This window comes from Oncorhynchus tshawytscha, linkage group LG26 (genome assembly GCF_018296145.1).
Source record: "Oncorhynchus tshawytscha isolate Ot180627B linkage group LG26, Otsh_v2.0, whole genome shotgun sequence".
Classification (NCBI taxonomy): Eukaryota; Metazoa; Chordata; class Actinopteri; order Salmoniformes; family Salmonidae; genus Oncorhynchus; species Oncorhynchus tshawytscha.
In genome coordinates, this window is record NC_056454.1 from 52,974,244 (window position 1) to 52,997,571 (window position 23,328).

A 23,328-nucleotide genomic window follows, 5' to 3' on the forward strand; every position below is an offset into this window, starting at 1 on the left:
CTCCCCAGCCCTCCTAGTCCCTCTCCCCAGCCCTCCTAGTCCCTCTCCCCCCCCAGCCCTCCTAGTCCTCTCCCCCCTCTCCCCCAGCCCTCCTAGTCCCTCTCCCCAGCCCTCCTAGTCCCTCTCCCCCAGCCCTCTCCCCCCAGCCCTCCTAGTCCTCTCTCCCCCAGCCCTCCTAGTCACTCTCCCCCAGCCCTCCTAGTCCCTCTCCCCCAGCCCTCCTAGTCCCTCTCCCCCAGCCCTCCTAGTCCCTCTCCCCCAGCCCTCCTAGTCCCTCTCCCCCAGCCCTCCTAGTCCCTCTCCCCAGCCCTCCTAGTCCTCTCCCCCAGCCCTCCTAGTCCTCTCCCCAGCCCTCTCCCCCCAGCCCTCCTAGTCCCTCTCCCCCAGCCCTCCTAGTCCCTCTCCCCCAGCCCTCCTAGTCCCTCTCCCCAGCCCTCCTAGTCCCTCTCCCCAGCCCTCCTAGTCACTCTCCCCCAGCCCTCCTAGTCACTCTCCCCCAGCCCTCCTAGTCCTCTCCCCAGCCCTCCTAGTCACTCTCCCCCAGCCCTCCTAGTCCCTCCCCCAGCCCTCCTAGTCCTCTCCCCCAGCCCTCCTAGTCCCTCCCCCAGCCCTCCTAGTCCTCTCCCCAGCCCTCCTAGTCCCTCTCCCCCAGCCCTCCTAGTCCCTCTCCCCCAGCCCTCCTAGTCCCTCTCCCCCAGCCCTCCTAGTCCCTCTCCCCCAGCCCTCCTAGTCCCTCTCCCCAGCCCTCCTAGTCCCTCTCCCCAGCCCTCCTAGTCCTCTCCCCAGCCCTCCTAGTCCCTCTCCCCAGCCCTCCTAGTCCCTCTCCCCCAGCCCTCCTAGTCCCTCTCCCCCAGCCCTCCTAGTCCCTCTCCCCAGCCCTCCTAGTCCCTCTCCCCCCAGCCCTCCTAGTCCCTCTCCCCCAGCCCTCCTAGTCCCTCTCCCCAGCCCTCCTAGTCCCTCTCCCCCAGCCCTCCTAGTCCCTCTCCCCCAGCCCTCCTAGTCCCTCTCCCCCAGCCCTCCTAGTCCCTCTCCCCCAGCCCTCCTAGTCCCTCTCCCCAGCCCTCCTAGTCCCTCTCCCCCCCCTCCTAGTCCCTCTCCCCCAGCCCTCCTAGTCCCTCCCCAGCCCTCCCCCTCCCCAGCCCTCCTAGTCACTCTCCCCCAGCCCTCCTAGTCACTCTCCCCCAGCCCTCCTAGTCACTCTCCCCAGCCCTCCTAGTCCTCTCCCCCAGCCCTCCTAGTCACTCTCCCCCCAGCCCTCCTAGTCCCTCTCCCCAGCCCTCCTAGTCCCTCTCCCCCAGCCCTCCTAGTCCCTCTCCCCCCAGCCCTCCTAGTCACTCTCCCCCAGCCCTCCTGGTCCTCTCCCCCAGCCCTCCTAGTCACTCTCCCCAGCCCTCCTAGTCACTCTCCCCCAGCCCTCCTAGTCACTCTCCCCAGCCCTCCTAGTCCTCCCCCCAGCCCTCCTAGTCCTCTCCCCCAGCCCTCCTAGTCCTCTCCCCAGCCCTCCTAGTCCCTCTCCCCCAGCCCTCCTAGTCCTCTCCCCAGCCCTCCTAGTCCCTCTCCCCCAGCCCTCCTAGTCACTCTCCCCAGCCCTCCTAGTCCTCTCCCCCAGCCCTCCTAGTCCCTCCCCAGCCCTCCTAGTCACTCTCCCCCAGCCCTCCTAGTCCTCTCCCCCAGCCCTCCTAGTCCCTCTCCCCAGCCCTCTAGTCACTCTCCCCCAGCCCTCCCCCAGCCCTCCTAGTCCCTCTCCCCAGCCCTCCTCACTCTCCCCCAGCCCTCCTAGTCCCTCTCCCCAGCCCTCCTAGTCACTCTCCCCAGCCCTCCTAGTCCCTCTCCCCCAGCCCTCCTAGTCACTCTCCCCAGCCCTCCTAGTCCCTCTCCCCAGCCCTCCTAGTCCCTCTCCCCAGCCCTCCTAGTCCTCTCCCCCAGCCCTCCTAGTCCCTCTCCCCCAGCCCTCCTAGTCCCTCTCCCCAGCCCTCCTAGTCCCTCTCCCCAGCCCTCCTAGTCCTCTCCCCAGCCCTCCTAGTCCCTCTCCCCAGCCCTCCTAGTCCCTCTCCCCCAGCCCTAGTCCCTCTCCCCCAGCCCTCCTAGTCCCTCTCCCCAGCCCTCCTAGTCCCTCTCCCCCAGCCCTCCTAGTCCCTCTCCCCAGCCCTCCTAGTCCCTCTCCCCAGCCCTCCTAGTCCCTCTCCCCCAGCCCTCCTAGTCCCTCTCCCCCAGCCCTCCTAGTCCCTCTCCCCAGCCCTCTAGTCCCTCTCCCCAGCCCTCCTAGTCCCTCTCCCCCAGCCCTCCTAGTCCCTCTCCCCCAGCCCTCCTAGTCCTCTCCCCCAGCCCTCCTAGTCCTCTCCCCAGCCCTCCTAGTCCCTCTCCCCCAGCCCTCCTAGTCCCTCTCCCCCAGCCCTCCTAGTCCCTCTCCCCCAGCCCTCCTAGTCCCTCTCCCCAGCCCTCCTAGTCACTCTCCCCAGCCCTCCTAGTCACCTCCCCCCAGCCCTCCTAGTCCTCTCCCCCAGCCCTCCTAGTCCCTCTCCCCCAGCCCTCCTAGTCCCTCTCCCCCAGCCCTCCTAGTCCTCTCCCCCCCCAGCCCTCCTAGTCCTCTCCCCAGCCCTCCTAGTCCCTCTCCCCCAGCCCTCCTAGTCACTCTCCCCAGCCCTCCTAGTCCCTCTCCCCAGCCCTCCTAGTCCCTCTCCCCAGCCCTCCTAGTCACTCTCCCCAGCCCTCCTAGTCCTCCCCCCAGCCCTCCTAGTCACTCTCCCCAGCCCTCCTAGTCACTCTCCCCAGCCCTCCTAGTCCTCTCCCCCAGCCCTCCTAGTCCCTCTCCCCCAGCCCTCCTAGTCCCTCTCCCCCAGCCCTCCTAGTCCCTCTCCCCAGCCCTCCCTAGTCCCTCTCCCCAGCCCTCCTAGTCACTCTCCCCAGCCCTCCTAGTCCCTCTCCCCAGCCCTCCTAGTCACCTCTCCCCCAGCCCTCCTAGTCACTCTCCCCAGCCCTCCTAGTCACTCTCCCCCCAGCCCTCCCTAGTCACTCTCCCCAGCCCTCCTAGTCTCCCCCCAGCCCTCCTAGTCACTCTCCCCAGCCCTCCTAGTCCTCTCCCCAGCCCTCCTAGTCCCTCTCCCCAGCCCTCCTAGTCCTCTCCCCAGCCCTCCTAGTCCCTCTCCCCCAGCCCTCCTAGTCCCTCTCCCCCAGCCCTCCTAGTCCCTCTCCCCAGCCCTCCTAGTCCCTCTCCCCAGCCCTCCTAGTCACTCTCCCCAGCCCTCCTAGTCCTCTCCCCAGCCCTCCTAGTCACTCTCCCCCAGCCCTCTGGTCCCTCTCCCCAGCCCTCCTAGTCCCTCTCCCCCAGCCCTCCTAGTCACTCTCCCCCAGCCCTCCTAGTCACTCTCCCCAGCCCTCCTAGTCACTCTCCCCCAGCCCTCCTAGTCCCTCTCCCCAGCCCTCCTAGTCCTCTCTCCCCAGCCCTCCTAGTCCCTCTCCCCAGCCCTCCTAGTCCCTCTCCCCAGCCCTCCTAGTCACTCTCCCCAGCCCTCCTGGTCCCTCTCCCCCAGCCCTCCTAGTCCCTCTCCCCCAGCCCTCCTCTCCCCAGTCCTCTCCCCCAGCCCAGCCCTCTCCCTCCCCCAGCCCTCCTAGTCCCTCTCCCCAGCCCTCCTAGTCCCTCTCCCCAGCCCTCCTAGTCCCTCTCCCCCAGCCCTCCTAGTCCCTCTCCCCCAGCCCTCCTAGTCCCTCTCCCCCAGCCCTCCTAGTCCTCTCCCCCAGCCCTCCTAGTCCCTCTCCCCCAGCCCTCCTAGTCCCTCTCCCCAGCCCTCCTAGTCCCTCTCCCCCCAGCCCTCCTAGTCCCTCTCCCCCAGCCCTCCTAGTCCCTCTCCCCAGCCCTCCTAGTCCCTCTCCCCCAGCCCTCCTAGTCCCTCTCCCCAGCCCTCCTAGTCCCTCTCCCCCAGCCCTCCTAGTCCTCTCCCCCAGCCCTCCTAGTCCCCAGCCCTCTCCCCCAGCCCTCCTAGTCCCTCTCCCCCAGCCCTCCTAGTCCCTCTCCCCAGCCCTCCTAGTCCCTCTCCCCAGCCCTCCTAGTCCCTCTCCCCCAGCCCTCCTAGTCCCTCTCCTCCCCAGCCCTCCTCTCCCTCCCCCCAGCCCTCCTAGTCCCTCTCCCCAGCCCTCCTAGTCCCTCTCCCCCCTAGCCCTCCTAGTCCCTCTCCCCAGCCCTCCTAGTCCCTCTCCCCCAGCCCTCCTAGTCACTCTCCCCAGCCCTCCTAGTCACTCTCCCCAGCCCTCTCCCCCCCCAGCCCTCCTAGTCCCTCTCCCCAGCCCTCCTAGTCCCTCTCCCCCAGCCCTCCTAGTCCCTCTCCCCCAGCCCTCCTAGTCCCTCTCCCCCCAGCACTCCTAGTCCCTCTCCCCCAGCACTCCTAGTCCCTCTCCCCAGCCCTCCTAGTCCCTCTCCCCCAGCCCTCCTAGTCCCTCTCCCCAGCCCTCCTAGTCCCTCTCCCCAGCCCTCCTAGTCACTCTCCCCCAGCCCTCCTAGTCACTCTCCCCCAGCCCTCCTAGTCCCTCTCCCCAGCCCTCCTAGTCACTCTCCCCCAGCCCTCCTAGTCACTCTCCCCCAGCCCTCCTAGTCACTCTCCCCAGCCCTCCTAGTCCTCTCCCCCCAGCCCTCCTAGTCCCCTCCCCCAGCCCTCCTAGTCACTCTCCCCCAGCCCTCCCCCCAGCCCTCCTAGTCCCTCTCCCCAGCCCTCCTAGTCCCTCTCCCCCAGCCCTCCTAGTCCCTCTCCCCAGCCCTCCTAGTCCCTCTCCCCAGCCCTCCTAGTCCCTCTCCCCAGCCCTCCTAGTCCCTCTCCCCCAGCCCTCCTAGTCCTCTCCCCCAGCCCTCCTAGTCCCTCTCCCCAGCCCTCCTAGTCCCTCTCCCCCAGCCCTCCTAGTCCCTCTCCCCAGCCCTCCTAGTCCCTCTCCCCAGCCCTCCTAGTCCCTCTCCCCCAGCCTCCTCCCTCCCCCAGCCCTCCTAGTCCTCTCCCCAGCCCTCCTCTCCCCAGTCCTAGTCCCTCTCCCCAGCCCTCCTAGTCCCTCTCCCCAGCACTCCTAGTCCCTCTCCCCCAGCCCTCCTAGTCCCTCTCCCCCAGCCTCCTAGTCCCTCTCCCCAGCCCTCCTAGTCCCTCTCCCCAGCACTCCTAGTCCCTCTCCCCAGCCCTCCTAGTCCCTCTCCCCAGCACTCCTAGTCCCTCTCCCCCAGCCCTCCTAGTCCCTCTCCCCCCTAGCCCTCTAGTCCTCCTCTCCCCCCCAGCCCTCCTAGTCCCTCTCCCCAGCCCTCTAGTCCCTCTCCCCCCAGCCCTCCTAGTCCCTCTCCCCCAGCCCTCCTAGTCCCTCTCCCCAGCCCTCCTAGTCCTCTCCCCAGCCCTCCTAGTCCTCTCCCCCAGCCCTCCTAGTCCCTCTCCCCCAGCCCTCCTAGTCCCTCTCCCCCAGCCCTCCTAGTCCCTCTCCCCAGCCCTCCTAGTCCCTCTCCCCCAGCCCTCCTAGTCCCTCTCCCCAGCCCTCCTAGTCCCTCTCCCCCAGCACTCCTAGTCCTCTCCCCAGCCCTCCTAGTCCCTCTCCCCAGCCCTCCTAGTCCCTCTCCCCAGCACTCCTAGTCCCTCTCCCCCCCAGCCTCCTAGTCCCTCTCCCCAGCCCTCCTAGTCCCTCTCCCCCAGCCCTCCTAGTCACTCTCCCCAGCCCTCCTAGTCACTCTCCCCAGCCCTCCTAGTCACTCTCACCCAGCCCTCTCCCCAGCCCTCCTAGTCACTCTCCCCCAGCCCTCCTAGTCACTCTCCCCCAGCCCTCCTAGTCACTCTCCCCAGCCCTCCTAGTCACTCTCCCCCCAGCCCTCCTAGTCCTCTCCCCCAGCCCTCCTAGTCCCTCTCCCCAGCCCTCCTAGTCCCTCTCCCCCAGCCCTCCTAGTCCCTCTCCCCAGCCCTCCTAGTCACTCTCCAGCCCAGCCCTCCCCCAGTCCCTCTCACTCTCCCCAGCCCTCCTAGTCACTCTCCCCAGCCCTCCTAGTCCCTCTCCCCAGCCCTCCTAGTCCCTCTCCCCAGCCCTCCTAGTCCCTCTCCCCAGCCCTCCTAGTCACTCTCACCCAGCCCTCCTAGTCACTCTCACCCTCAGCCCTCTCCCCAGCCCTCCTAGTCACTCTCCCCAGCACTCCTAGTCACTCTCACCCAGCCCTCCTAGTCACACTCCCCAGCCCTCCCTCCTAGTCCCTCTCCCCCAGCCCTCCTAGTCCCTCTCCCCCAGCCCTCCTAGTCCCTCTCCCCAGCCCTCCTAGTCACTCTCCCCCAGCCCTCCTAGTCCTCTCACCCAGCCCTCCTAGTCCTCTCACCCAGTCCCCCAGCCCTCCTAGTCACTCTCCCCAGCCCTCCTAGTCACTCTCACCCAGCCCTCCTAGTCACTCTCCCCAGCCCTCCTAGTCCCTCTCACCCAGCCCTCCTAGTCCTCTCACCCAGCCCTCCTAGTCACTCTCACCCAGCCCTCCTAGTCACTCTCACCCAGCCCTCCTAGTCCTCTCCCCAGCCCTCCTAGTCACTCTCCCCCAGCCCTCCTAGTCACTCTCCCCAGCCCTCCTAGTCCCCCCCCAGCCCTCCTAGTCCCTCTCCCCAGCCCTCCTAGTCCTCTCCCCCAGCCCTCCTAGTCACTCTCCCCCAGCCCTCCTAGTCACTCTCCCCCCTCCTAGTCACTCTCCCCAGCCCTCCTAGTCACTCTCCCCCAGCCCTCCTAGTCCCTCTCCCCCAGCCCTCCTAGTCCCTCTCCCCCAGCCCTCCTAGTCCCTCTCCCCAGCCCTCCTAGTCCCTCTCCCCAGCCCTCCTAGTCCCTCTCCCCAGCCCTCCTAGTCCCTCTCCCCCAGCCCTCCTAGTCCCTCTCCCCCAGCCCTCCTAGTCACTCTCCCCAGCCCTCCTAGTCCCTCCCCCAGCCCTCCTAGTCCCTCTCCCCAGCCCTCCTAGTCCCTCTCCCCCAGCCCTCCTAGTCCCTCTCCCCAGCCCTCCTAGTCCCTCTCCCCAGCACTCCTAGTCCCTCTCCCCAGCCCTCCTAGTCCCTCTCTCCCCCAGCCCTCCTAGTCCCTCTCCCCAGCCCTCCTAGTCACCTCCCCAGCCCTCCTAGTCACTCTCACCCCCCAGCCCTCCTAGTCACTCCCCAGCCCTCCTAGTCACTCCCCCAGCCCTCCTAGTCACTCTCCCCCAGCCCTCCTAGTCCCTCTCCCCCAGCCCTCCTAGTCCCTCTCCCCCAGCCCTCCTAGTCCCTCTCCCCCAGCCCTCCTAGTCACTCTCCCCCAGCCCTCTCCCCCAGCCCTCCTAGTCCCTCTCCCCAGCCCTCCTAGTCCTCTCCCCAGCCCTCCTAGTCCCTCTCCCCAGCCCTCCTAGTCACTCTCCCCAGCCCTCCTAGTCACTCTCCCCCAGCCCTCCTAGTCACTCTCCCCAGCCCTCCTAGTCACTCTCCCCAGCCCAGCCCTCTCCCCCCAGCCCTCCTAGTCCCTCTCCCCCAGCCCTCCTAGTCACTCTCCCCAGCCCTCCTAGTCCCTCTCCCCAGCCCTCCTAGTCACTCTCCCCCAGCCCTCCTAGTCCCTCCCCCTAGTCAGCCCAGCCCTCCTAGTCACTCTCCCCCAGCCCTCCTAGTCCCTCTCCCCCAGCCCTCCTAGTCCCTCTCCCCAGCCCTCCTAGTCACTCTCCCCAGCCCTCTAGTCCTCTCCCCCAGCCCTCCTAGTCACTCTCCCCCAGCCCTCCTAGTCACTCTCCCCCAGCCCTCCTAGTCACTCTCCCCAGCCCTCCTAGTCACTCTCCCCAGCCCTCCTAGTCACTCTCCCCAGCCCTCCTAGTCCTCTCCCCCAGCCCTCCTAGTCACTCTCCCCAGCCCTCCTAGTCACTCTCCCCCAGCCCCTAGTCACTCTCCCCCAGCCCTCCTAGTCCCTCTCCCCAGCCCTCCTAGTCCCTCTCTCCCCCAGCCCTCCTAGTCCCTCTCCCCAGCCCTCCCCTCTCCCCAGCCCTCCTAGTCCCTCTCCCCCAGCCCCCTAGTCACTCTCCCCCAGCCCTCCTAGTCACTCTCCCCCAGCCCTCCTAGTCCCTCTCCCCCAGCCCTCCTAGTCCTCTCCCCCAGCCCTCCTAGTCCCTCTCCCCCAGCCCTCCTAGTCACTCTCCCCAGCCCTCCTAGTCACTCTCCCCAGCCCTCCTAGTCACTCTCCTAGCCCTCCTAGTCCCTCTCCCCCAGCCCTCCTAGTCCCTCTCCCCCAGCCCTCCTAGTCCCTCTCCCCAGCCCTCCTAGTCCTCTCTCCCCAGCCCTCCTAGTCCCTCTCCCCCAGCCCTCCTAGTCACTCTCCCCCAGCCCTCCTAGTCCCTCTCCCCCAGCCCTCCTAGTCCCTCTCCCCAGCCCTCCTAGTCACTCTCCCCCAGCCCTCCTAGTCACTCTCCCCCAGCCCTCCTAGTCCCTCTCCCCAGCCCTCCTAGTCCTCTCCCCCAGCCCTCCTAGTCACTCTCCCCAGCCCTCCTAGTCCTCTCCCCAGCCCTCCCTCCCCAGTCCTATCTCTCCCCAGCCCTCCTAGTCACTCTCCAGCCCCCTAGTCCTCTCCCCAGCCCTCCTAGTCCTCTCCCCAGCCCTCCTAGTCACTCTCCCCAGCCCTCCTAGTCACTCTCCCCAGCCCTCCTAGTCCCTCTCCCCCAGCCCTCCTAGTCCCTCTCCCCCAGCCCTCCTAGTCCCTCTCCCCAGCCCTCCTAGTCCCTCTCCCCCAGCCCTCCTAGTCCCTCTCCCCCAGCCCTCCTAGTCCCTCTCCCCAGCCCTCCTAGTCCCTCTCCCCCCCCCAGCCCTCCTAGTCACTCTCCCCCAGCCCTCCTAGTCAGTCTCTCCCCCCAGCCCTCCTAGTCCTCTCCCCCAGCCCTCCTAGTCCCTCTCCCCCAGCCCTCCTAGTCCTCTCCCCCAGCCCTCCTAGTCCCTCTCCCCAGCCCTCTAGTCCTAGTCACTCTCCCCAGCCCTCCTAGTCCCTCTCCCCAGCCCTCCTAGTCACTCTCCCCCAGCCCTCCTAGTCCTCTCCCCCAGCCCTCCTAGTCCTCTCCCCCCCTCTCCAGCCCTCCTAGTCCCTCTCCCCAGCCCTCCTAGTCACTCTCCCCCAGCCCTCCTAGTCAGCTCTCCCCCCAGCCCTCCTAGTCACTCTCCCCAGCCCTCCTAGTCACTCTCCCCCAGCCCTCCTAGTCCCTCTCCCCCCAGCCCTCCTAGTCACTCTCCCCCAGCCCTCCTAGTCACTCTCCCCAGCCCTCCTAGTCCTCTCCCCCAGCCCTCCTAGTCACTCTCCCCCCAGCCCTCCTAGTCACTCTCCCCAGCCCTCCTAGTCACTCTCCCCCCCCAGCCCTCCTAGTCACTCTCCCCCTAGCCCTCCTAGTCACTCTCCCCCAGCCCTCCTAGTCCCTCTCCCCCAGCCCTCCCCCAGTCCCTCTCCCCCAGCCCTCCTAGTCCCTCTCCCCCAGCCCTCCTAGTCCTCTCCCCCAGCCCTCCTAGTCCCTCTCCCCCAGCCCTCCTAGTCCCTCTCCCCCAGCCCTCCTAGTCCCTCTCCCCCAGCCCTCCTAGTCCCTCTCCCCCAGCCCTCCTAGTCCCTCCTCCTAGTCACTCTCCCCCAGCCCTCCTAGTCACTCTCCCCAGCCCTCCTAGTCCTCTCCCCCAGCCCTCCTAGTCCTCTCCCCCAGCCCTCCTAGTCACTCTCCCCAGCCCTCCTAGTCCTCTCCCCCAGCCCTCCTAGTCACTCTCCCCCAGCCCTCCTAGTCACTCTCCCCCAGCCCTCCTAGTCACTCTCCCCCAGCCCTCCTAGTCACTCTCCCCAGCCCTCCTAGTCACTCTCCCCAGCCCTCCTAGTCCTCTCCCCCAGCCCTCCTAGTCACTCTCCCCAGCCCCCTAGTCACTCTCCCCAGCCCTCCTAGTCACTCTCCCCCAGCCCCCTAGTCACTCTCCCCAGCCCTCCTAGTCACTCTCCCCCAGCCCTCCTAGTCACTCTCCCCCAGCCCTCCTAGTCACTCTCCCCAGCCCTCCTAGTCACTCTCCCCCAGCCCTCCTAGTCACTCTCCCCAGCCCTCCTAGTCACTCTCCCCCAGCCCTCCTAGTCACTCTCCCCCCAGCCCTCCTAGTCACTCTCCCCCAGCCCTCCTAGTCACTCTCCCCCAGCCCTCCTAGTCACTCTCCCCCAGCCCTCCTAGTCCCTCTCCCCAGCCCTCCTAGTCCTCTCCCCAGCCCTCCTAGTCACTCTCCCCCAGCCCTCCTAGTCCTCTCTCCCCCCTAGCCCTCCTAGTCACTCTCCCCCAGCCCCCTATAGTCACTCTCCCCCAGCCCTCCTAGTCCCTCTCCCCCAGCCCTCCTAGTCCTCTCTCCCCCTAGCCCTCCTAGTCCCTCTCCCCCAGCCCTCCTAGTCCCTCTCCCCAGCCCTCCTAGTCCCTCTCCCCAGCCCTCCTAGTCCCTCTCCCCCAGCCCTCCTAGTCCCTCTCCCCCAGCCCTCCTAGTCCCTCTCCCCCAGCCCTCCTAGTCCCTCTCCCCCAGCCCTCCTAGTCCCTCTCCCCCAGCCCTCCTAGTCCCTCTCCCCCAGCCCTCCTAGTCCCTCTCCCCAGCCCTCCTAGTCCCTCTCCCCCAGCCCTCCTAGTCCCTCTCCCCCAGCCCTCCTAGTCCCTCTCCCCAGCCCTCCTAGTCCCTCTCCCCCAGCCCTCCTAGTCACTCTCCCCAGCCCTCCTAGTCACTCTCCCCCCAGCCCTCCTAGTCACTCTCCCCCAGCCCTCCTAGTCACTCTCCCCCAGCCCTCCTAGTCCCTCTCCCCCAGCCCTCCTAGTCACTCTCCCCAGCCCTCCTAGTCACTCTCCACAGCCCTCCTAGTCACTCTCCCCCAGCCCTCCTAGTCCCTCTCACCCAGCCCTCCTAGTCACTCTCCACACAGCCCTCCTAGTCACTCTCCCACAGCCCTCCTAGTCACTCTCCCCCAGCCCTCCTAGTCACTCTCACCCAGCCCTCCTAGTCACTCTCCCCAGCCCTCCTAGTCACTCTCCCCCAGCCCTCCTAGTCACTCTCCCCCAGCCCTCCTAGTCACTCTCCCCCAGCCCTCCTAGTCCCTCTCACCCCAGCCCTCCTAGTCACTCTCACACAGCCCTCCTAGTCACTCACCCACAGCCCTCCTAGTCACTCTCCCCCAGCCCTCCTAGTCACTCTCACCCAGCCCTCCTAGTCACTCTCAGCCCAGTCCCTCTCCCCCAGCCCTCCTAGTCCCTCTCCCCCAGCCCTCCTAGTCACTCTCCCCAGCCCTCCTAGTCACTCTCCCCAGCCCTCCTAGTCACTCTCACCCAGCCCTCCTAGTCACTCTCACCCAGCCCTCCTAGTCACTCTCCCCCAGCCCTCCTAGTCACTCTCCCCCAGCCCTCCTAGTCACTCTCCCCAGCCCTCCTAGTCCCTCTCACCCAGCCCTCCTAGTCACTCTCACACAGCCCTCCTAGTCACTCTCACACAGCCCTCCTAGTCACTCTCCCCAGCCCTCCTAGTCACTCTCACCCAGCCCTCCTAGTCACTCTCACCCAGCCCTCTCCCCCAGCCCTCCTAGTCCCTCTCCCCAGCCCTCCTAGGCCCTCTCCCCAGCCCTCCTAGTCCCTCTCCCCAGCCCTCCTAGTCCCTCTCCCCAGCCCTCCTAGTCCCTCTCCCCCAGCCCTCCTAGTCCCTCTCCCCCAGCCCTCCTAGTCACTCTCCCCAGCCCTCTCCCCCAGCCCTCCTAGTCCCTCTCCCCAGCCCTCCTAGTCCCTCTCCCCCAGCCCTCCTAGTCCCTCTCCCCCAGCCCTCCTAGTCCCTCTCCCCAGCCCTCCTAGTCACTCTCCCCAGCCCTCTCCCCCAGCCCTCCTAGTCCCTCTCCCCAGCCCTCCTAGTCCCTCTCCCCCAGCCCTCCTAGTCACTCTCCCCCAGCCCTCCTAGTCACTCTCGCCCAGCCCTCCTAGTCACTCTCCCCCAGCCCTCCTAGTCACTCTCCCCCCAGCCCTCCTAGTCACTCTCCCCCAGCCCTCCTAGTCACTCTCCCCCAGCCCTCCTAGTCACTCTCCCCAGCCCTCCTAGTCACTCTCCCCAGCCCTCCTAGTCACTCTCCCCAGCCCTCCTAGTCACTCTCCCCCAGCCCTCCTAGTCACTCTCCCCAGCCCTCCTAGTCACTCTAACCCAGTCCTCCTAGTCACTCTCACCCAGTCCTCCTAGTCACTCTCACCCAGTCCTCCTAGTCACTCTCACCCAGCCCTCCTAGTCACTCTCACCCAGCCCTCCTAGTCACTCTCCCCCAGCCCTCCTAGTCACTCTCCCCCCAGCCCTCCTAGTCACTCTCCCCCAGCCCCCTAGTCACTCTCCCCCAGCCCTCCTAGTCACTCTCCCCCAGCCCCCTAGTCACTCTCCCCCAGCCCCCTAGTCACTCTCCCCCAGCCCCCTAGTCCCTCTCCCCCAGCCCTCCTAGTCCCTCTCCCCCAGCCCTCCTAGTCCCTCTCCCCCAGCCCTCCTAGTCCATCTCCCCAGCCCTCCTAGTCCATCTCCCCCAGCCCTCCTAGTCACTCTCACCCAGCCCTCTCCCCAGCCCTCCTAGTCACTCTCCCCCAGCCCTCCTAGTCCCTCTCCCCAGCCCTCCTAGTCCCTCTCCCCAGCCCTCCTAGTCCCTCTCCCCCAGCCCTCCTAGTCCCTCTCCCCAGCCCTCCTAGTCCCTCCCCCAGCCCTCCTAGTCCCTCTCCCCCAGCCCTCCTAGTCCCTCTCCCCCAGCCCTCTCCCCAGCCCTCTCCCCCAGCCCTCCTAGTCACTCTCCCCCAGCCCTCCTAGTCACTCTCCCCCAGCCCTCCTAGTCACTCTCCCCCAGCCCTCCTAGTCACTCTCCCCAGCCCCCCTCTCCCCAGCCCTCCTAGTCATTCTCCCCCAGCCCTCCTAGTCCCTCTCCCCTGCCCTCCTAGTCACTCTCCCCCAGCCCTCCTAGTCACTCTCCCCCAGCCCTCCTAGTCACTCTCCCCCAGCCCTCCTAGTCACTCTCCCCCCAGCCCTCCTAGTCACTCTCCCCAGCCCTCCTAGTCACTCTCCCCCAGCCCTCCTAGTCACTCTCCCCCAGCCCTCCTAGTCACTCTCCCCCCCTCCTAGCCCTCCCCCAGCCCTCCTAGTCACTCTCCCCCAGCCCTCCTAGTCCCTCTCCCCAGCCCTCCTAGTCGCCCTCCTAGTCACTCTCCCCCAGCCCTCCTAGTCCATCCCCCAGCCCTTCTAGTCACTTTCCCCCAGTCCTCCTAGTCCCTCTCCCCCAGCAGTACTCACCTTGCCACATAGCTGAGTATGTGTGCCCGGATCACCATGCCCGCCTGTCTCCGCACCTCTTCCCTCCCCTTCTCCAGCCGGTGTTCCAGCTCTTCCTTCAGGAACACCTGCAAGACATGACACGCGGCACGACCAGTCAGAGATAGGGATGGAGGTTAGGTCCGCACGGCACGGCCCGGCCAGGCAGAGAGAGGGATGGAGGTTAGTTCCTGTTGGGTAGTTAGTTATTCTTGAGAAGGTCTGAATGCCGTCCGTTTAAGCACAGCTGTTTGCTGCAGAGCTCCTAGCTGTTAGCTACTCTCCCCTGCTAGCTACTCTCCCCTGCTAGCTACTCTCCCCTGCTAGCTACTCTCCCCTGCTAGCTACTCCCCCCTGCTAGCTACTCCCCCCTGCTAGCTACTCTCACTGCTACTCTTCCTCTCTCTGGGATAAGTCCTCTTGATAAGGACTGGGACCGACCGGTGCTGGTTTCAGCTACTCTCACAGAGCTATAGGTACTTTCCTGGCTATTCTCCCCGACTGTCACTGCAGAGAGCCCAGCGGAACACTATGACGGTGCTGCTACTGCAAAGAGTCAGTGTTGTGTTGTTAGTCCCACAGCTAACATCCTGTCTGTGTTCTGGCTCTCTGGCTTCTTACTGATTACTAAGGGAGAGACAGGAGGCAGGACAAGAGAGAGAGAGAGAGAGAGAGAGAAACAGGAGGGGAGGAGGCAGGGCGAGATAGAGACAGGAGGGGAGGAGGTATGGCGAGAGAGAGACAGGAGGGGAGGAGGTATGGCGAGAGAGAGAGAGAGACAGGAGGGGAGGAGGCATAGCGAGAGAGAGAGAGACAGGAGGGGAGGAGGCATAGCGAGAGAGAGAGACAGGAGGGGAAAAGGCATGGCAAGAGAGAGAGAGACAGGAGGCATGGCGAGAGAGAGAGAGAGAGAGAGAGAGACAGGAGGGGAGGAGGCATGGAGAGAGAGAGAGAGAGAGAGAGAGAGAGAGAGAGAGAGAGAGAGAGAGAGAGAGAGACAGGAGGGGAGGAGGCAGGGCGAGAGAGAAAGAGACAGACGGGTTGGGTTGGGTGGGGAGGTGCACAGGCAGAGAGAGAGATTGAAATTGAAAGGGAGAGACACTAGAGGGGAGGGGATGGCACTCCTCCAAGAGCAGACCATTCCCCTCCTCCCATGAAAGAGCATTCCACTGGGTCTAGATAACCCTTCCCTGACTGAAAACTGCAGGTTTATCAGCTCCTGCTAACTGGGCCAGATGTTCCAGTAATCACAGTCACACAGCTGCAGCCCTGCTCCCCCCAGCCCTGCTCCCCCCAGCCCTGCTCCCCCAACCCTCTTCTCTGTCCCACCCCCACCCCTCTTCTCTGTCCCATCCCTCCTACCCTGTCCCATCCCATCCCCACCCCCAACCCTCTTCCCTGTCCCATCCCCACCCCAAACCCTCCTCCCCTGTCCCATCCCCACCCCCAACCCTCCTCCCCTGTCCCATCCCCACCCCCTCCCCTGTCCCATCCCCACCCCCTCCCCTGTCCCATCCCCACCCCCAACCTTCTTCTCTGTCCCATCCCCACCCCCAACCCTCTTCTGTCCCATCCCCTCCTTCCCTGTCCCTGTCCCATCCCCACCCCCCAACCCTCTTCTCTGTCCTATCCCCTCCTCCCAACCCTCTTCTGTCCCATCCCCTCCTCCCCTGTCCCATCCCCAACCCCCAACCCTCTTCCCTGTCCCATCCCCTCCTCCCCTGTCCCATCCCCACCCCCAACCCTCTTCCATCCCCACCCCAGCTCCCCAACCCTATTCTCTGTCCCATCCCCTCCTGCCCTGTCCCATCCCCACCCCGGCTCCCCAACCCTCTTCTCTGTCCCATCCCCTCCTCCCCTGTCCCATCCCCACCCCAGCGCCCCAACCCTCTTCTCTGTCCCATCCCCTCCTCCCCAACCCTCTTCAACATCCCCACCCCAGCTCCCCAACCCTCTTCTCTGTCCCATCCCCACCCCAGCTCCCCAACCCCTCCTCCCTGTCCCACCCCAGCTCCCCAACCCTTTTCTCTGTCCCATCCCCACCCCAGCTCCCCAACCCTCTTCTCTGTCCCATCCCCTCCTCCCCTGTCCCATCCCCACCCCCAAACCCTCTTCCCCTGTCCCATCCCCACCCCAGCTCCCCAACCCTCTTCTCTGTCCCATCCCCTCCTCCCCTGTCCCATCCCCACCCCAGCTCCCCAACCCTCTTCTCTGTCCCATCCCCTCCTCCCTGTCCCATCCCCACCCCAGCTCCCCAACCCTCTTCTCTGTCCCATCCCCTCCTCCCCTGTCCCATCCGCTCCTTCCCTGTCCCATCCCCACCCCAGCTCCCCAACCCTCTTCTCTGTCCCATCCCCTCCTCCCCTGTCCCATCCGCTCCTCCCTGTCCCAGCCCCACCCCAGCTCCCCAACCCTCTTCTCTGTCCCATCCCCTCCTCCCCAACCCTCTTCCCTGTCCCATCCCCTCCTCCCCAACCCTCTTCAACATCCCCACCCCAGCTCCCCAACCCTCTTCTCTGTCCCATCCCCTCCTCCCCTATCCCATCCCCACCCCAGCTCCCCAACCCTCTTCTCTGTCCCATCCCCTCCTCCCCAACCCTCTTCCCTGTCCCATCCCCTCCTCCCCAACCCTCTTCAACATCCCCACCCCAGCTCCCCAACCCTCTTCCCTGTCCCATCCCCTCCTCCCCAACCCTCTTCAACATCCCCACCCCAGCTCCCCAACCCTCTTCTCTGTCCCATCCCCTCCTCCCCTGTCCCATCCCCACCCCAGCTCCCCAACCCTCTTCTCTGTCCCATCCCCTCCTCCCCTGTCCCTACCCCACCCCAGCTCCCCAACCCTCTTCTCTGTCCCATCCCCTCCTCCCCTGTCCCATCCCAGCTCCCCAACCCTCTTCCCTGTCCCATCCCATCCTCCCCCAACCCTCTTCCCTGTCCCATCCCCTCCTCCCCAACCCTCTTCCCTGTCCCATCCCCTCCTCCCCAACCCTCTTCAACATCCCCACCCCAGCTCCCCAACCCTCTTCTCTGTCCCATCCCTCCTTCCCTGTCCCATCCCCACCCCAGCTCCCCAACCCTCTTCTCTGTCCCATCCCCTCCTCCCCAACCCTCTTCCCTGTCCCATCCCCTCCTCCCCAACCCTCTTCAACATCCCCACCCCAGCTCCCCAACCCTCTTCTCTGTCCCATCCCCTCCTCCCCTGTCCCATCCCCACCCCAGCTCCCCAACCCTCTTCTCTGTCCCATCCCCTCCTCCCCCAACCCTCTTCCCTGTCCCATCCCCTCCTCCCCAACCCTCTTCAACATCCCCACCCCAGCTCCCCAACCCTCTTCTCTGTCCCATCCCCTCCTCCCTGTCCCATCCCCACCCCAGCTCCCCAACCCTCTTCTCTGTCCCATCCCCTCCTCCCTGTCCCATCCCCACCCCAGCTCCCCAACCGTCTTCCCCTATCCCACCCCCAGCTCCTGTTTCTCCTCTACACTCTCCGAGTCGCAGAGAGGAAGCTCCCTGGACAACATCCTTCCTTCCCACATCCGATGCTGCCACCCTACCGTGTGGTCCTAGCTTCCTCATCACACAATCAGACATGGATATAATTAGACTGTTTCTACACAGGAAATGCAATCCCAACCTCTACTTTCAAACCCACCTGAATTTCCTAACTTTAACCACAAAAATATGGCACTGATAACCAAAACACTAACGCACAAAGGCCCAACACATAATTGTGGGCACTAACATTACACTGTCAAACTACCATTACATTACACGGTCAATAAACAACCACTACAGGGTCAATAAACTACCAGTACATTACACGGTCAACAAACTACCACTACAAGGTCAACAAACTACCACTACATTACACGATCAATAAACTACCACTACAGGGTCAACAAACTACCACTACATTACACAGCCAACAAACTACCACTACAGGGTCAACAAACTAAACTACCAAACTACCAGGGTCAACAAACTACCACTACAGGGTCAACAAACTACCACTACAGGGTCAACAAACTACCACTACAGGGTCAACAAACTACCACTACAGGGTCAACAAACTACCACTACAGGGTCAACAAACTACCACTACAGGGTCAACAAACTACCACTACAGGGTCAACAAACTACCACTACAGGGTCAACAAACTACCACTACACGGTCAATAAACTACCACTACAGGGTCAATAAACTACCACTACAGGGTCAACAAACTACCACTACAGGGTCAACAAACTACCACTAAACTAGGGTCAACAAACTACCACTACAGGGTCAACAAACTACCACAACAAACTACCACTACAGGGTCAACAAACTACCACTACAGGGTCAACAATAAACTACCACTACAGGGTCAACAAACTACCACTACAGGGTCAACAAACTACCACTACAGGGTCAACAAACTACCACTACAGGGTCAACAAACTACCACTACAGGGTCAACAAACTACTACCACTACAGGGTCAACAAACTACCACTACAGGGTCAACAAACTACCACTACAGGGTCAACAAACTACCACTACAGGGTCAACAAACTACCACTACACGGCCAATAAACTACCATTACACTGTCAATAAACTACCACTACAGGGTCAACAAACTACCATTACATTACACAGTCAATAAACTACCACTACAGGGTCAATAAACTACCACTACAGGGTCAACAAACTACCACTACAGGGTCAATAAACTACCACTACAGGGTCAATAAACTACCACTACAGGGTCAATAAACTACCACTACAGGGTCAATAAACTACCACTACAGGGTCAATAAACTACCACTACAGGGTCAATAAACTACCACTACATTACACGGTCAATAAACTACCACTACAGGGTCTACAGAGCAGAATTAGGCCTAAATCCAGGAAAGAGCCGTTCAATTCTACAACCACCTAAAAGGAAGTGATTCCCAAACCTTCCATAACAAAGCCATCACCTACAGAGAGATGAACCTGGAGAAGAGTCCCCTAAGCAAGCTGGTACTGGGGCTCTGTTCACAAACACAAAGCCCCAGCACAGCAACACAATTAGACACAACCAAATCATGAGAAAACAAAAAAGGTAATTACTTGACACATTGGAAAGAATTAACAAAAAAAAAGAGCAAACTAGAATGGTATTTGGCCCTAAACAGAGAGTACACAGTGGCAGAATACCTGACCACTGTGACTGACCCAAACTTAAGGAAAGCTTTGACTATGTACAGACTCAGTGAGCATAGCCTTGCTATTGAGAAAGGCCGCCGTAGACAGACATGGCACTCAAGAGAAGACATTTTGTGGGCATTGTGCACATAGCCTGAGGTGGAATCTGAGCTGCACTTCCTAACCTCCTGTCCAACGTATGACCATATTAGAGACACATATTTCCCTCAGATTAGACCTGGTCGTGCTACACATCTTTTATTCACCCACTGCAGTATGCGTGTAAGAGTGTGATGCGTTGTCAGAGCCACGGGGCCAGCGTACCTTGGTCTTCCCCAGCTGCCAGTCTATCTTGGCGGGGTCGTATGACATCAGCAGCTCTGTGCATCTCCCTCTCTGGTCGTCTGTTGGATGCTTGTCTTTCAGGATCATCTTGTACCTGCACAGGGAACAGAGACGCACACAGGTCAGGCACAGAGCCGACGGGTCAGGTACAGAGCCGACGGGTCAGGCACAGAGCCGACGGGTCAGGCACAGAGCCGACGGGTCAGACACAGAGCCGACGGGTCAGACACAGAGCCGACGGGTCAGACACAGATCCAACACGGATCCAACGGGCCAGGCACAGAGCCGACGGGCCAGACACAGAGCCGACGGGCCAGACACAGAGCCGACGGGCCAGACAGAGCCGACGGGCCAGACACAGAGCCGACGGGCCAGACACAGAGCCGACGGGCCAGACACAGAGCCGACGGGCCAGACACAGAGCCGACGGGCCAGACACAGAGCCGACGGGCCAGACACAGAGCCGACGGGCCAGACACAGAGCCGACGGGCCAGACACAGAGCCGACGGGCCAGACACAGAGCCGACGGGCCAGACAAATCAAACGGGCCAGACAAGGGCCAGACGTGTTGAAGGAGCACAACATGTCATGACACCCAGACAGTTGACAGCAGCACAATAGGAAATCAACACGAGCTCAATGACCCAGGTGAACACTGAGTCCGCATGTTCTGCTGTTTTGTAAGAGGGTAGGCAGGCCAACATGAGCCTTGGAGGTGCACAGCGGAGGAGGCACAGTGGGTAGCCATGCCATTGACCCTGATCACAGAGTATATCCCCGGCGTTCATCGACACCCAGCAGGTGATTCTACAGGTTGAAACCCCGGCGTTCATCGACACCCAGCAGGTGATTCTACAGGTTGAAACCCCGGCGTTCATCGACACCCAGCAGGTGATTCTACACGTTGAAACCCCGGCGTTCATCGACACCCAGCAGGTGATTCTACAGGTTGAAACCCCGGCGTTCATCGACACCCAGCAGGTGATTCTACAGGTTGAAACCCCGGCGTTCATCGACACCCAGCAGGTGATTCTACACGTTGAAACCCCGGCGTTCGTCGACACCCAGCAGATGATCTACCGTGCACGGGAGACGGTGATGTTAGTCTGTCTTCCCTGTAAAAAGACCATTGTCCGTTTTTCTCACCTGCTGTTGAAGTCATTAAAAGTCCTGCGGACAGGGAAACCAGCCCTGCGGATCTTCACGGTCTCCAACATCCCAGAATACCTCAGCTGGTTCAGGACCACTTCTGGGTCAAACATGTTGGCGTTCTGAGAAGTACAAAACACACTGAATTACTTTACAACTCTAACTCTGTGAGAATACAAAAACAGCAGCCGTCGTACGACTGGACAGAAGTATAGTTAACAGTACAGGAGGCAACACACAACAGTACTATGCTCATCTTACAGGAGGGCCCACAACAGTACTATGCGTGTCTTACAGGAGGGCCCACAACAGTACTATGCTCATCTTACAGGAGGGAACAGTACTATGCTCATCTTACAGGAGGGAACAGTACTATGCGTGTCTTACAGGAGGGAACAGTACTGTGCTCGTCTTACAGGATGGGGGATACAAGGTGTTTAGGAACTAGAATTCTGTTACATGTCCTTAACCCACAGGATCGTTTCAGTCCGGTATAAATCAACTCTATTGTTCTCAGCTGTTCTGTTCTGACTGTGTCATGTTGTTCCTCAGTGCTGCTTATCACACTGCACAATCACTTAACTCTGATTCACATCTCACTGGCTGTGTGTGTGTGGTACCCTACCATCAGGCATGTTATCAACCTGTTGTTCAGAGGAGTGTCAGGACTTGAATGTTCAACAAACGAAGTCCCTGTGATACAGCTAAGCCCCCCAGAGACAACAGCATTCCCTTGTCAGCCGGGACAAGGCAGCCGGGACAAGGCAGCAGACGACTATTAAAACTTTGAATAGCAGCTAGATATGGAATTTCTGGGATCTGCCTGCCTATGTACACAGTAACAGACTAGTTCACATTCAGTAGCTGGTGGTTGTGGTGAGTACTGAATGACCCACCTTGTTCATGTTGTGGTGAGTACTGAATGACCCACCTTGTTCATGTTGTGGTGAGTACTGAATGACCCACCTTGTTCATGTTGTGGTGAGTACTGAATGACCCACCTTGTTCATGTTGTGGTGAGTACTGAATGACCCACCTTGTTCATGTTGTGGTGAGTACTGAATGACCCACCTTGTTCATGTTGTGGTGAGTACTGAATGACCCACCTTGTTCATGTTGTGGTGAGTACTGAATGACCCACCTTGTTCATGTTGTGGTGAGTACTGAATGACCCACCTTGTTCATGTTGTGGTGAGTACTGAATGACCCACCTTGTTCATGTTGGGTTTGATGCAGCGCACAAAGAAAGGGTTGGAGGCACTCAGAGTGTTCATCAAGGAATGGAGAGAGTCCATCTAGATACAGAAACACAACACCCATCTAGATACGGGATCATCTAGATACGGGATCAGAAACACAACCACCCATCTAGATACGGGATCAGAAACACAACCACACATCTAGATACGGGATCAGAAACACAACCACCCATCTAGATACGGGATCAGAAACACAACCACACATCTAGATACGGGATCAGAAACACAACCACATCTAGATACGGGATCAGAAACACAACCACCCATCTAGATACGGGATCAGAAACACAACCACACATCTAGATACGGGATCAGAAACACAACAACACATCTAGATACGGGATCAGAAACACAACCACCCATCTAGATACGGGATCAGAAACACAACCACCCATCTAGATACGGGATCAGAAACACAACCACCCATCTAGATACGGGATCAGAAACACAACAACACATCTAGATACAACACATCTAGGGATCAGAAACACAACAACACATCTAGATACGGGATCAGAAACACAACAACACATCTAGATACGGGATCAGAAACACAACCACCCATCTAGATACGGGATCAGAAACACAACCACCCATCTAGATACGGGATCAGAAACACAACAACACATCTAGATACGGGATCAGAAACACAACAACACATCTAGATACGGGATCAGAAACACAACAACACATCTAGATACGGGATCAGAAACACAACAACACATCTAGATACGGGATCAGAAACACAACAACACATCTAGATACGGGATCAGAAACACAACAACACATCTAGATACGGGATCAGAAACACAACCACCCATCTAAATACGGGATCAGAAACACAACAACACATCTAGATACGGGATCAGAAACACAACAACACATCTAGATACGGGATCAGAAACACCACAACACATCTAGATACGGGATCAGAAACACAACAACACATCTAGATACGGGATCAGAAACACAACCACCCATCTAGATACGGGATCAGAAACACAACCACCCATCTAGATACGGGATCAGAAACACAACCACCCATCTAGATACGGGATCAGAAACACCACAACACATCTAGATACGGGATCAGAAACACAACAACACATCTAGATACGGGATCAGAAACACAACCACCCATCTAGATACGGGATCAGAAACACAACCACCCATCTAGATACGGGATCAGAAACACAACCACCCATCTAGATACGGGATCAGAAACACAACCACCCATCTAGATACGGGATCAGAAACACAACACATCTAGATACGGGATCAGAAACACAACAACACATCTAGATATGGGATCAGAAACACAACAACACATCTAGATATGGGATCAGAAACACAACTCTAGATATGCAGTTGAAGTCTAAAGTTTACATACACCTTAGCCAAATACATTTAAACTCAGTTTTTCACAATTCCTGACATTTAATCCTCGTAAGAATTCCCTGTTTTAGGTGAGTTAGGATCACCACTTTATTTTAAGAATGTGAAATGTCAGAATAATAGTAGAGAGAATGATTTATTTCAGCTTTTATTTCTTTCATTTCATTCCCAGTGGGTCAGAAGTGTACATGCACTCAATTAGTATTTGGTAGCATTGCCTTTAAATTGTTTAACTTGGGTCAAACATTCCGGGTAGCCTTCCACAAGCTTCCCACAATAAAGGGTGAATTTTGTCCCATTCCTCTTGACAGAGCTGGTGTAACTGAGTCAGGTTTGTAGGTCTCCTTGCTCACACACTTTTCCCAGTTTGCTCACAAATGTTCTATAGGATTGAGGTCAGGGCTTTGTGATGGCCACTCCAATACCTTGACTTTGTTGTCCTTAAGCCATTTTGCCACAACTTTGGAAGTATGCTTGGGGTCATTGTCCATTTGGAAGACCCATTTGCAACCAAGCTTTAACTTCCTGACTGATGTCTTTAGATGTTGCTTCAATATATCCACGTAATTTTCCATCCTCATGATGACATCTATTTTGTGAAGTGCAGCAGTCCCTCCTGCAGCAAAGTACCCCCACAACATGATGCTGCCACCCCCGTGCTTCATGGTTGGGATGGTGTTCTTCTGCTTGCAAGCCACTCCCCTTTTCCTGCAAACATAACGATGGTCATTATGGCC

The 23,328-nt window shown here is 60.6% G+C and overlaps 1 protein-coding gene across 1 annotated transcript in view; it reads right to left on the minus strand.

Moving 5' to 3' along the window:
* The window catches only part of myo10l3 (myosin X, like 3), a 278,527-nt gene that overhangs the window by 168,255 nt on the left and 86,944 nt on the right, over positions 1–23,328 (minus strand). Inside the window, exons 18-21 of the mRNA XM_042306828.1 lie at positions 21,149–21,229; positions 19,935–20,059; positions 18,767–18,881; positions 13,255–13,361 (exon numbers count right to left, since the gene is read on the minus strand). Of these exons, the coding sequence (XP_042162762.1) occupies positions 13,255–13,361; positions 18,767–18,881; positions 19,935–20,059; positions 21,149–21,229 (428 nt within the window). The remainder of the gene's footprint in view (positions 1–13,254; positions 13,362–18,766; positions 18,882–19,934; positions 20,060–21,148; positions 21,230–23,328) is intronic.